The sequence below is a fragment of the Schistocerca nitens genome, unplaced genomic scaffold (genome assembly GCF_023898315.1).
Source record: "Schistocerca nitens isolate TAMUIC-IGC-003100 unplaced genomic scaffold, iqSchNite1.1 HiC_scaffold_519, whole genome shotgun sequence".
In the NCBI taxonomy this organism is placed as follows: domain Eukaryota; kingdom Metazoa; phylum Arthropoda; class Insecta; order Orthoptera; family Acrididae; genus Schistocerca; species Schistocerca nitens.
Window position 1 is genome coordinate 581,122 of NW_026046052.1, and position 11,988 is coordinate 593,109.

The 11,988-nt window shown below is 61.1% G+C and overlaps 1 protein-coding gene across 1 annotated transcript; it reads right to left on the bottom strand.

Moving 5' to 3' along the window:
* Nucleotides 1-9,935: 9,935 nt before the first annotated feature.
* LOC126232517 (uncharacterized) lies at nt 9,936-10,715 on the bottom strand. The gene has a single exon (XM_049942764.1). The coding sequence runs from the start codon at nt 10,713-10,715 to the stop codon at nt 9,936-9,938; it is 780 nt and encodes a 259-aa protein (XP_049798721.1).
* Between the last annotated feature and the right edge of the window lie 1,273 nt (nt 10,716-11,988).

An 11,988-nucleotide genomic window follows, 5' to 3' on the forward strand; every position in this document is an offset into this window, starting at 1 on the left:
AGTCCATTGGCATTGTAAGTAACAATGCAGAGGTCCTCTAGGCGTCTAATCGCGGCCATGCTGGACAGAGGGTGCCTCGCTGGTGGCGCTGAGCGCTCCTCGGACGGTCGCCTCGACCGCGGCTGCAATGGACGCAGGGAGAGCCTGAATGGCTTTGGACATCTCTGCGAGAGCAGCGAGCATCGTTTGAAGAAGGGTCGTCACGTCGCAGTCAGCAGCAGGGGGTTGACTGCCGGAGGGAGGCTGCAGACCAGCACCCGGACGGCGTCGCGGTGGTAACGCCGGAAAAGAGGTCGTCGACAGGTCCAACCCAGGAGCAGGAGCGGGGGCCTGGACCCCACCCCTGACGACATCGGCAGCCGTTGGGCGCTGCAGGACGTAGGCACGGCGCCGCTCCAACAGGGTAGGCGGCTGTGAGCGAGAGGCTGCTGCAGTCGGCGTAGACGCTGCGGTGGTCCCAGTAGTGCCGCGGGGTGAGCGACGTTTGGCGTTCAATGGTGGCAGTCCTCGCTGGCGGCGACTGGCCTCCTTGTGCTTCGGACAGGCACGGTAATTTGCCGTGTGGTTGCCGCCACATAGGCCACACTTAGCGGGCTCTTGCCGGGGGTGAGTGCAGGTCTTACTCTCATGACCACCGCCGCAGCGAACACACATAGCCGGCATGGTGCAATGGCGAGCTACATGATTGAAACCCTGGCAGCGATAACACTGCAGGACTCCACGTGACTTCCGAAGCTTCTCCACCGTCACGGCCAGGGCACAGAGCCTGGTCAGTTGGAAAATTTCACGATGGCGGTCCGTGTCTGGCAGTACGACGACACGCAGACCCGACTTCTTGTTCGTACCAGGGATCTTGTGGTAGTCCACGACGGTGGCGACGAAGCCAAGCTCCTCCAGCGACTCCTTCACATAGTCATTTTGAAGGGAGTTCAAAATTCCACGGATGACAACAGTCAGAACTGGTGGCCGCACCATCGGGAACGTATAACACGCGATGCCCTGGGCGCCAACCATATCCATGACTCGCATGTAGTCGTCAGTGTGAGTCAGCGTCAGCTTGAGCTTGTCCCCTCCGGCCTGCTTGGCGGTGAACGGCTGCTGGCAGTGCTGCTTAAGCCACTCGTACAACGTGCGGTAATCATCAGGGTACTGCAAGACGATGGGCGGTATCCTCTGTTGCTGTGGTGGTGCAGGGCGTTGCTCCTGCGGCGGTGGCTCCGGCGGCGCGGCCGCTCCCGTCCCCTCGTCGCCTTCTTCCATAGCCTCAAAACGATTTTGCAGGGCGATCGCGTCATCAGCAACTTCCTGTCGATTTCGCGCCACTTTCTTCTTCGGAGGGCGCACAAACCCTTCCTCGTCGACGTGCGATGTTGAAGGACGTTGGCGTCCTTTGCCACTCACGCGTCTGCCACTCCGACGCAGGTTGGAAATAAACTCCCGCTCCGCATCTTCGTCGACCGACGCATCCGTAGAGTATTCCGCCGCAAAGTCCAGTTCACGTGCCGTGGTCGTCAACAGATCATTACCCGTCCTCCTTTGCCGTGTCGTCATCGGTGGAGTGACTGACGAGGCCGGCGGTGGGGCAAGCCCCACCGCACGGCGGTCAGTCCCCTCCTCAGCGCAGCTAACGTGATCCGAACGCATCGACATCCCCGTAGCGAATGGTAGCAAGCGCGGGAGGCGCGGCGCGGCGGCGCGCAGAGTGGCGGCCGCTCTCTCGGCCGTCCGCGCCCGCCCGCGACACTGGCTGGGCCTGGCGGCGCGGCGGCTATTCTCTGCCGCCGTGCTTGCCGCCTGCCGCTCTCGCTCTCGCTCTCGTGTGTGTACGCGCGTCGTCGAAATAATGGCAGATCAGGCGGCTACGAACGAGACTGCTGCGGCACCCGCCGCCACCGGCACGACGAAGAAGGCCAAGTCTGCGGCGTCTGCGAAGAAGCCGCGCGCCAAGCCTGCGCACCCGCGCACCTCTGAGATGGTGACGGCCGCCATCAAGAGTCTGAAGGAGCGCGGCGGCTCGTCGCTGCAGGCGATCAAGAAGTACATTGCCGCGCACTACAAGCTGGACGCGGAGAAGCTGGCGCCCTTTATCAAGAAGTACCTCAAGTCGGCCGTCGTGGCTGGCGAGCTGGTGCAGACGAAGGGGAAGGGCGCGTCCGGCTCTTTCAAGCTTGCCGGCGCCGGCGGCGGGGCGGCCGAGGGCGGCAAGGCCCGTGCCGGCGGTGCGAAGAAGAAGCGCGCCGCTCCGGCCAGCAAGGAGAAGAAGGGCGCCCGTGCGGCCGGCGCAAAGAAGGCTGGTGGCGTGAAGGCGGCGACCGGTCGGAAGGCGGGCGCCGCCAAGAAGGCGTCTGCGGCGTCGGCGGCTCCCGCGGGTGCGAAGAAGGCGGCTGCGGCCAAGCCGGCCAAGGCCAAGTCGCCGTCGAAGGCGAAGAAGGCCGCGAAGGTTCCGACGAAGAAGCCGAAGGCGCCGCGCCCGAAGAAGGCGACGACGCCGTCTAAGGCGAAGGCTTCGCCCAAGAAGAAGAAGTGAAGTTAAAGTAAAGAAAGGAAAGGGGAAGGAAGGGAAGGGCTGGCGCTTGACCCCGTCGTCCCCCACCCCCCTCCCCCGCGTCGTCTAGTGGCGCGCGATGGCACGGCTGCGCGCGGCCCAAAACGGCCCTTCTCAGGGCCATCAGAGGACGTCGGGAAGGCGTTGATTGTCGTGCTTGGCGCGTTGTGTTGTCTTGTTTGGGTGGCCGTGCGTGCATGCGCCGGGGTGTGTGTGTGTGTGTGTGTGTGTGTGTGTGGGGTTGGTTGGTGTTTGTGTGGCGTTTCTGTATGACCCTTGTGGGTACTGTGTGCGTGCCGTGGTGGTTGGATTGTGGGGCCGGTGGCGGTAGGCGGCGGCGCGCGGTAGCGGAGCGGTTGTGGCCGTTTTGTTTTGTGTTTTGTATTTTGTGCGGCGGCCGACGGTTGGTTTCTCATGTTTCTGGAGACTCTGTTTGTTTGCTTGCTTTGCGGATGGCGCGTCTTGTTTGTTATGTGTGTGTCCTCTCTGTGTGAAAGGGGGACGGGGACGTTGAGACGTGGAAGTGGCCGGCGGGAATTGGGAAGGCGCGGTGGCGCCTCGGAGACGGCGGCGGCCAGCCACCCGTGGTGACGTCGTCCGGCTGTTTGTTTGTGTGTATTTGAAGGGGTGGGGTGGGATGACGTCGATTGTGATTGTTGGCGAGAGCGGCTGTGTACGGGAGGGAGGGTGGGGAATTGTGGTGGTTGTTTTAACGGGGCTAGAGAGAGAGGCTGGGCGGCAAGACCGACAAAAGTTTTGCTCGCGACGGAGAGATGTTAGTGGCCCTGAAAAGGGCCGTTTTTTTTGTGTTGCGCGCGTGCGGTGCCGTGCCGCGGCTAAGCGGTTTAGGCGCGCTCGCCGCGGATGCGGCGCGCGAGCTGGATGTCCTTGGGCATGATGGTGACGCGCTTGGCGTGGATTGCGCACAGGTTGGTGTCTTCGAAGAGGCCGACGAGGTAGGCCTCGCTGGCCTCCTGCAGGGCCATGACTGCGGAGCTCTGGAAGCGCAGGTCGGTCTTGAAGTCCTGGGCGATCTCGCGCACTAGGCGCTGGAACGGCAGCTTGCGGATGAGCAGCTCTGTGCTCTTCTGGTAGCGCCTGATTTCTCGCAGGGCGACGGTGCCCGGCCTGTAGCGGTGGGGCTTCTTGACGCCGCCGGTGGCGGGCGCGCTCTTCCTCGCCGCCTTGGTGGCGAGCTGTTTGCGCGGCGCCTTTCCGCCGGTGGACTTGCGGGCCGTTTGCTTTGTGCGGGCCATAGCGGTTAGCGGTGCGTGCGGTAGCGAAGCGTCCGGTGCTGCCTTGACAACGGGCCCGCGCGGGCCCGTGCTGCGCTTATATGCCCTCGGTGCGCGTGGTGGGGGGAGGGCGGGCCAGAGTCTATATAGGGGGGCGGCGCGCGCTCACGGCGCACCGTAGCCGACTCGCTAGCGCCGGGTGAGGAGCTGCCGCTTGTGCTTTTTTTGTTGCTTGAGGAGGAGGAAGAATGACAGGCCGCGGCAAGGGAGGAAAGGGGCTGGGCAAGGGTGGCGCCAAGCGGCACCGCAAGGTGTTGCGCGACAACATCCAGGGCATCACGAAGCCCGCCATCCGCCGCCTGGCTCGCAGGGGCGGCGTGAAGCGCATCTCTGGTCTGATCTACGAGGAGACCCGCGGAGTGCTGAAGGTGTTCCTGGAGAACGTGATCCGCGACGCGGTGACGTACACTGAGCACGCCAAGCGCAAGACTGTGACGGCCATGGACGTGGTGTACGCCCTGAAGAGGCAGGGGCGCACCCTGTACGGTTTCGGCGGTTAGGCAGGCAGCCGGTGTGCTGTGCTGTGGCCTTCCCGCGGCCGTGCCGTTGCCCGTGCTTGGTGGGAGAGACGAAAAACGGCCCTTTTCAGGGCCACCACACTGTTCGGAAATTGAAAAGTGCGAAAGGGTCTGTGTTGCCTGCCTGCCTCTGTGTGTGTGTGTTTGTTGTTGTTGTTGTTGTTGTTGTGCGCCTCTGTTGCTTTGCGTGCGTGCGTTCCGTTTGGAGTTTCGACGTGACGTGTGTGATGATGGATGCGGGAGGGCGCGGCTGAGTCCGGTGTGTGCGTGGTTTGTTTGTGGCGCGGGCCGGATCATCGATCGGATCAGCTGTTTGGTTTGGTTTGGTTTGTCCTGTGCCTGTGTGTTTGGAGAGCGCGCGCGGCGGCCCGCGTGTCGTCCGTCGTCGGGCCGTTACGCGCTCTTTTAATTATGAACATATTAACAATGATCACATCACATTATTGGTGTATTGATGTCGTTGTCGTTGTTTGGAACGCGACTGTGCGTGCGTGGAGGGGTGCAGAAAAAATGTGTGTGTGTTCGGCCACACGGGCTGTGGACAAGATGGCGGACGTGCGCCGGCGCTGTGGACGTTGTTGTAAAGTGCGGCGAGGACGACGGAAACTTTGCTTTGGACGTAGGTTTGTGTGGTGGCCCTGAAAAGGGCCGATTGTTGTGAGGCGAGCCGGCAAGGCAAAGGCGCGTTTGCGTTTGCGTGCAGGGAGCACGCAAGCGCAGCGCCGCGGTCCCTGTTTAGGCCTTCTTCTCGGTCTTCTTTGGCAGCAGGACGGCCTGGATGTTGGGCAGGACACCACCCTGTGCGATGGTGACGCCCGACAAGAGCTTGTTGAGCTCCTCGTCGTTGCGGATGGCGAGCTGCAGGTGGCGCGGGATGATGCGCGTCTTCTTGTTGTCGCGGGCCGCGTTTCCGGCCAGCTCGAGCACCTCAGCCGCGAGGTACTCCATGACGGCGGCGAGGTAGACGGGCGCCCCGGCGCCGACGCGCTCGGCGTAGTTTCCCTTGCGCAGGAGGCGGTGGATTCTGCCGACCGGGAACTGGAGCCCAGCCCTGCTTGAGCGGGACTTTGACTTGCCCTTGACTTTGCCTCCCTTTCCGCGTCCGGACATGGCGTTTGGCTAGTGGCGTAAGCGCTAAACACGTAACCGTAACGGTGCGAGCCGCAGCGAGTCGAGCAGCGGAGTGCGTGCGTGTGCCGGCGGCGGCGGGGTGGGGGTCCCTTTATGGGCTCGGGTGCGGCGGCCGGTTGCGCGCGCGCCCCATTGGTCGGCGGCCGCAACAGGGCGAGCTGGTAAAGGTGCGGTGTTGCGGTAGCGGCGGGTGCCACTGTGTGGGGAGACGCTGACTAGAGCGGAGCGCTTGCTGCCTGTTGTTGTACGTTCGAGATGCCGCCCAAGACTAGCGGGAAGGCCGCCAAGAAGGCCGGCAAGGCGCAGAAGAACATTTCGAAGGGCGACAAGAAGAAGAAGCGCAAGAGGAAGGAGAGCTATGCCATCTACATCTACAAGGTGCTGAAGCAGGTGCACCCCGACACGGGCATCTCGTCGAAGGCGATGAGCATCATGAACAGCTTCGTGAACGACATTTTCGAGCGCATTGCGGCCGAGGCGTCTCGCCTGGCGCACTACAACAAGCGCTCGACCATCACGTCCCGCGAGATCCAGACGGCTGTGCGGCTCTTGCTGCCTGGCGAGCTGGCCAAGCACGCCGTGAGCGAGGGCACGAAGGCGGTGACCAAGTACACGAGCTCCAAGTAAGGAGGAGGTTGTTACTTCGGCTCTTGGAAGGAAGGAAGGAAGGAAGGAAGGAAGGAAGGAAGGAAGCTCCCTCCGTTGCGAGAGCGGCAAAACGGCCCTTTTCAGGGCCACCAAATTGCCTTTGCGGGAAGAGCGGAATTGTTTGTGTGTGTGTGAGTGAGTGAGTGAGTGAGTGAGTGAGAGGGGCGGCATAGCTACCCGGTTTGGTTGGTTGCGAGGCAGCTGGTGGTGCTGCTGTGCCGTGGTGGTGTGGTCTCGAATGTGGTTGTGGTTGTGGTTACTGGGGTACGGCCGCGAGGGTTTGGTTGCCGCCGGTGTGACGTGGAATGCGTGCACGAGTCTTGGCGTGGTTGTTTGTCGACACACAGATAGATCGATAGGAGGTGTTGGTGCTGTCTGTGGCGCTGATTCATGTCTTTGTCTCCGTCTGCCCGGTTAGTCACGTGACTGCAATTGAAAGTCCTCGCGATTGATTGATTGTTGGATGTCACCGTTACGGCCGTCTGTTGTCACATCATACATGATGGCGAGGGTGAAATGTTGTGTTGCCGTCGACTATTCCCTTTGCTGTACGGCGCGTTGGTGTGTGTGTGTTGGTGACGTTTTAAATGGACGTGTCGTACTATCATCCATTACGAAGTCGCCAAGAAATGTACGGGCGGGTGGGGTAGGCGACACGCACGGTGGTGTACCTATTTGGCCCTTGATTTGATGATAGCCGTTTCTGCAGTTTGACTGATGATTGATTGGACTGTTGTGCGCACGCACGTCATTCACGGTGCACGTGTGTTCGGTTGAGTACAGTAAGCGTGAGGCTAGACGACGACGGTCGTTGTTTGTTGTTATGGGCGTACACGCGTTTCGTTGGTCTGTGTCCCCCGGTGTGAAATGGCAGGTGTGTCGGTGATGTGATCCGATCCGGCGGCTCTGAGTAACTGTCAATATCGGCGCGGTACACCGGCGTCATGGCAACGTGTCGGTGTTCACACCAGTCGCACTGTGGCACCGTCGGCGCCGCGAACGGTGACGAAAGGCTGACCTTTGATCGGTCGAGTGTCGTGTCTGGGCAGAACGTGTGGAATGAGCAAAACTGTTGGGGACGGAAACAATGGTGGAGGAGGGGAACGGAAAGTAATAAAACAAACAAAATGGAGAAGCAATCACCGGAAAACGAAGCAGGGAAAAACGGAGAGGCGCTGTCTATAGCAACGGAACGTTCCCGTGCATTGCAGCCGCACTGAAAGGCGTTTACGGCGCGGCTGCAGGTGTCGGCCGTGGTGACGGCTGAATTGCATTGCCTTCCCGGATGAAACGTTCGCCGACATGGCTCGGAGGAGGAATCTATGAGAATGCGTTGCCCTTGCCTGCCGTTTCGTGTGCCCTCCTGTTGTGTACGCTGTTGTTGTCCGGTGTAGCGAAGGGTGTGTATGTAGGGGTGTGTGTGTGTTTAGTGGGGAATTGGAAGGTCGATAGCTGCCGTCACGGTCAAGATAACGCAGTCAAAGGTGTCGCGAAAAAGTGTGTTAGCCGTGGTTGGTTGGTTCGTGTGTTTTAAAGAGAATGGACGAGAGAGAGAAAGTAGGTGGAGAGTGCGTTGCGTGTTGCCTAACTGCGTCCGCGAATATGGCAGTAGTTGGTGGTGGGCGTGCCCTTGCATGTGGCCCGGAAGGCGTGTCCGTTTCGCGGTAGTGGCACCGCTGCTGGCATATTCGGGAGATGGGAGGGGCGCGAAAGGAGAAAGGAGACGCGGAGGCTTTTAAAGACGGGGAGGGCGCGTGTGGGTGGCTCGCGCTGCGCTCGGCGGTTGTGTTTGTGCAACAAATGTGTTGCCGGGAGGGGACCGTTGTTGTGGTGCGGTTGTAGCCTCAGACGCGGCCGGCAGTGAACGTGAGACGACGGATGCGGGCCGGGGCGGCGCATGTCGCCGGTGCCATGCCTTTTAAGAGCCGCGTGGTCGGGGGTGTGCGCACCGTGTGTCGTGTTGCGAGACAGCATCATTTGTGCTGCGTGGCGTGGCGTGGCGTGGGGGCGAGGAGAGCGAGCCGCGCGGTGTGCTTGTGCGCCGGAGAATGGCACACTGCGCCTGCCCGTTGAGGAGGCCGATGGCCGTGGTGTGGTGGAAATGGAGCGCGTCGGACGTGCACCAATGAGAAAGAGAAACAAAGCGGCGACAACGAACGAAAGGGGGAGGGAGGCCATTGTGTCACATGCGGCGGTGGGAGGAAAAAAAAAAAAACAAACAAACAAACAAACAAGAAACGAAGACGTAAGAAAGAGGAGAAACAACAAAGAGAATGAGTCGTGCGTTCGCGAGGGGGGGTGCGCGTGTAACTCCGGTACGCGCAGTGCCGGAGCCCAACGGCTGTGTCGTCGACGCCAGTGCTTGTCGGCCGAATGGGTGCGGGAATAGAGGCAGCGTCGGCACGGAGAAGCAAGCAAGAAGGAAGGACGCACGCGCGCTGCGGCGTTTGGCGCGGTTTGCGGCTGGCGCCTTTGGTGGCAACGGCCGGGACAAGCAGCGGTGTATGGTGGTGTGCGGGGCGGACAGGGGCGGCGGCGGTGGTGGACTGGGAGGAGGCGAGGCGGCGCCGACGGTGGCGTGTGGTACGGCGAAAACGGGACGGACGGACGGCGGATGTTGGAGAGGCGCCGCGCACGCAGACACATGGAAGGAAGGAAGGAACGAACGCAAGGGAACAAATGGAGGGGGCGAATGTGGAGATGCGGGCAGGCGGTGGTGTTTGTGGGCATGTGGTGGGGAGAAGGGCGGGGGCGGGAGGACAGAGGCGAGGCGACTGCGTGCTTGCTCGCTCGCTCGCGTGTCTTTTGTTTTTGTGTTTGTTTTTCCATCGTTTGGTCGCCTTGGAGCCTGTCGGTCCCGTCCGTGTGTGGCCACGCTTCGGGTGCGTGTATGTTTGTACGTTTCGTTTGTTCGTCTTCTGCAGCAGAGGCGGTGCGCGGCAGTGGGAACGCCTGCCTGGCGGCTGGGACGGCCAGCAAATGCGGTTGGATGGGCGGCCACAGCACCGCACCTGTGCCCAAGGAGGCGACGCTGGCGGCGGGGCCCCCTCGGATGCGGCCGGCTGGGGGCTGTGTGCGCTGCCGCTGCCGCTGCCGCCGCCGCCGCCGCCGCCGCCGCCGCCGCCGCCGCCGCCGCCGCCGCCGCCGCCGCCGGTGCTGGTGCTGGTGCTGGTGCAGCAGCAACAACGACGAACAACGAGTAAGCAAGAAGAGGACGAAGCGGATGGCTGGTGGGTGAGTGCATTTATTTAGGCGGTCGACAAGGCAGTGCGTGATGTGGCGTTGTGACGGGGGTTTGCTCACGTGGCCTCGTTTGTGTTGATGCGCAGGAAGATGAGATGCGGGCAGACGCAGACGCGTACAGAGAGACGAGCCCGGTCTGCAGCAGGATGTGTGGCGCGGCGCGCCGAGTGCAGAGCAGCGCGCGCCGCCTGGGCCGGGCTGGGCCCGCCCGGCGGCGGGCCGCGCTGTTGTCGCGGACGTGAGCGCCCCCTGGCGGGTGGTCGGAGGCGGCGCGGTGGACGTGTGTCCGGTTGGCCAGTGCACATTGCGAGTGGCTGGCTGGCGGTCGGCGGCGAGACGGGAGAGGAGGTATGTGTCGCGGGCGCCTTTGCTGCGCTGCGTCGTTGCGTGCCTGGGCGTGCGCCTGTCGACTGTGTGTGACTGTGTTGGGCGTTGTGCCACGTACGTGTGTGCTCGGCCGAAGGCGTCGGAAGAAAAAGAGAGAGAGAGACGGGCGGGAAAGTGGGTCGGTGTGCGTGCGTCGCCCGTGATGCGATGATGTCGCGTCATGTCATGTCATGTCTTTGCGAAACGGCTGCCGAGAGGTGTGTGGTGGCGAGCGGGAATGTGCGTTTGGTGGTTGCCGGCCGGCCGGCAGTTGTTGGTGGTTCCTCCTGTGTGGTTGTTTGTGCTGCTTTGATGGCAACGTGGAAGGACGCCGGTTTTTCCGTGCCTTGCGTGTGGTTGTGTCGACGGTGACTGGTTGGGGGTGTGCGCCGATGCACGTGCCATGTTGTTATGTTTGGGTCGTGAGTGTGTTTTTGGCTGTGTTGTTGTGTACGGGAAGGGGGAGAGAGGAGGAGGCGGCGGCGGCGGCGGCGGCGGCGGGGGTGATAGTGCGTGCAGTAGTGCCGTTGCGACGGGCGTCGGGTGGAGCCGTGCGTAGTGGCGGAAAGGTGTAGGTTGCGGGAAGCGAGCCCGTCGCGTGTCGTCGTCGACGACGGGGTCGCGTGCGCTGTGAATCGAGAGTGGCGGGAAAGGGGCAGCGTGCCGCTGTGTCGTGGTCGTTAGCAGAGGCCTGTGTGCCTGTCCGTTTGTTTTCTGTCGGACGCTTGGTGCGAGGTGTTTGTTTTGTTTTGTTGCCGCCGCCGCGGTTGTTTTTGTTTGTCGGCTGTGCTGTGTCGGTGGGTCGGCGAGCTGTTTTGCGGTGCGTGAATGTGTTGGTGCAAAAGTGGCGGCGGCGTCATGGCTGCGACCGCGACGAGCCGCGGGCGCGCCATTGATGATGTTGAACACAGAGCGGCTGTGTGCAATGGGAGGCCTTGTGTACGGGTAGCGGTGTTGTCGTACGTGCATCCGGCCCGGTGCGGAAAGCGCCGTTGCGGTTGCGGGTTGCCTCTGGTCGCGACGTGTGGTGCTCGGCTTTGTGGGTTTTTTTGGTGCCCCTTTGGCCGGTGGGTGGTGTTTGTTGTTTTGTGTGTGTGTGTGTGTGTGTGTGTGTGGTCGGTCTCTTTGGCGCTCGGTATATATCTGCCTCCTGCTCGGTCTTGTTGTCGACGTCGTCTGTAGTTTTTTGCGGCTTGCCGACGACCGACCGACCGAACTACTACCTACCTGTGACAGCTACGTGTGGCGCCCGAAGGTGAACGTAACGTGACCTCGGCGCCCTTAGCCTAACCTAAGATGTCCGGCCGTAAGGTAGGTGCGGCCACCTGACGCCTCACGTCCGAACGCTTAACCTAACTTTGACGCCTAACCTAACTTTAACCCTTAACCTAACCCACGTCCACCTAACGTAACCTAACCTAACCCAAGCGACGCCAACCCTAACCTAAGGTGTTGTACACTGCGAATGTCGAAGGCATGTTATAGTCTTAGGTGGAGAGCACTACACGCAACAAGCGGCTACACGGGTAGCAGGGGTTGTGTGGCGTGGGCTGGGCGGTTTTGTTAGGTTAGATGGCCTTGGGCAAGTACAGAAAGGGGGCAACAGCAGCCTCAACGGGTGCGGGGACCAAGCAGCAATCGGTATCGTTTGTTAATTGTCAACTGTCGAAGCTGCGTTGGTACAGTACCGGAACCGCAAGCGCTGACAGAGAAAGCACCGAAGCTCTGCAATCGTGATAAGGTACAGAAAGCTGGCTGACGCCAGGGATAAATTCTGCCGAAATTGTCACAAAGGTACAGACGGTGTTTTAGAAAGGCTCGATTGCATGCAACCGGTGGTGGTGTGTTCGTCGCTGTTTGAGTAGTAGTTTTGATCCTGTAGTGAAGTAGAGGTGGATGGTTCCTGTGAAATATTGTGGGTGGAGGTTACACCCAACAACCGAGCTAGGTTTAATAATAATTGGCTCCTTTGACCGACCTCCCGACGCAGCAGCATTAGTGGCAGAACAACGGAGAGACGGATTTTGGAAACACATTTCACATACATTTTCCTCAGCATGTTAGGGTCTTAGGTGGAGATTTCAATTTACCCGATATAGACTGGGACACTCAGATGATGTTCAGGACGGGTGGTAGGGGGACAGAGAGCATCGAGTGACATTATACTGAGTGCACTGTCCGAAAATCACCTCGAGCAAAATGAACAGAGAACCGACTCGTGGAGATAACATCGTGGACCTAC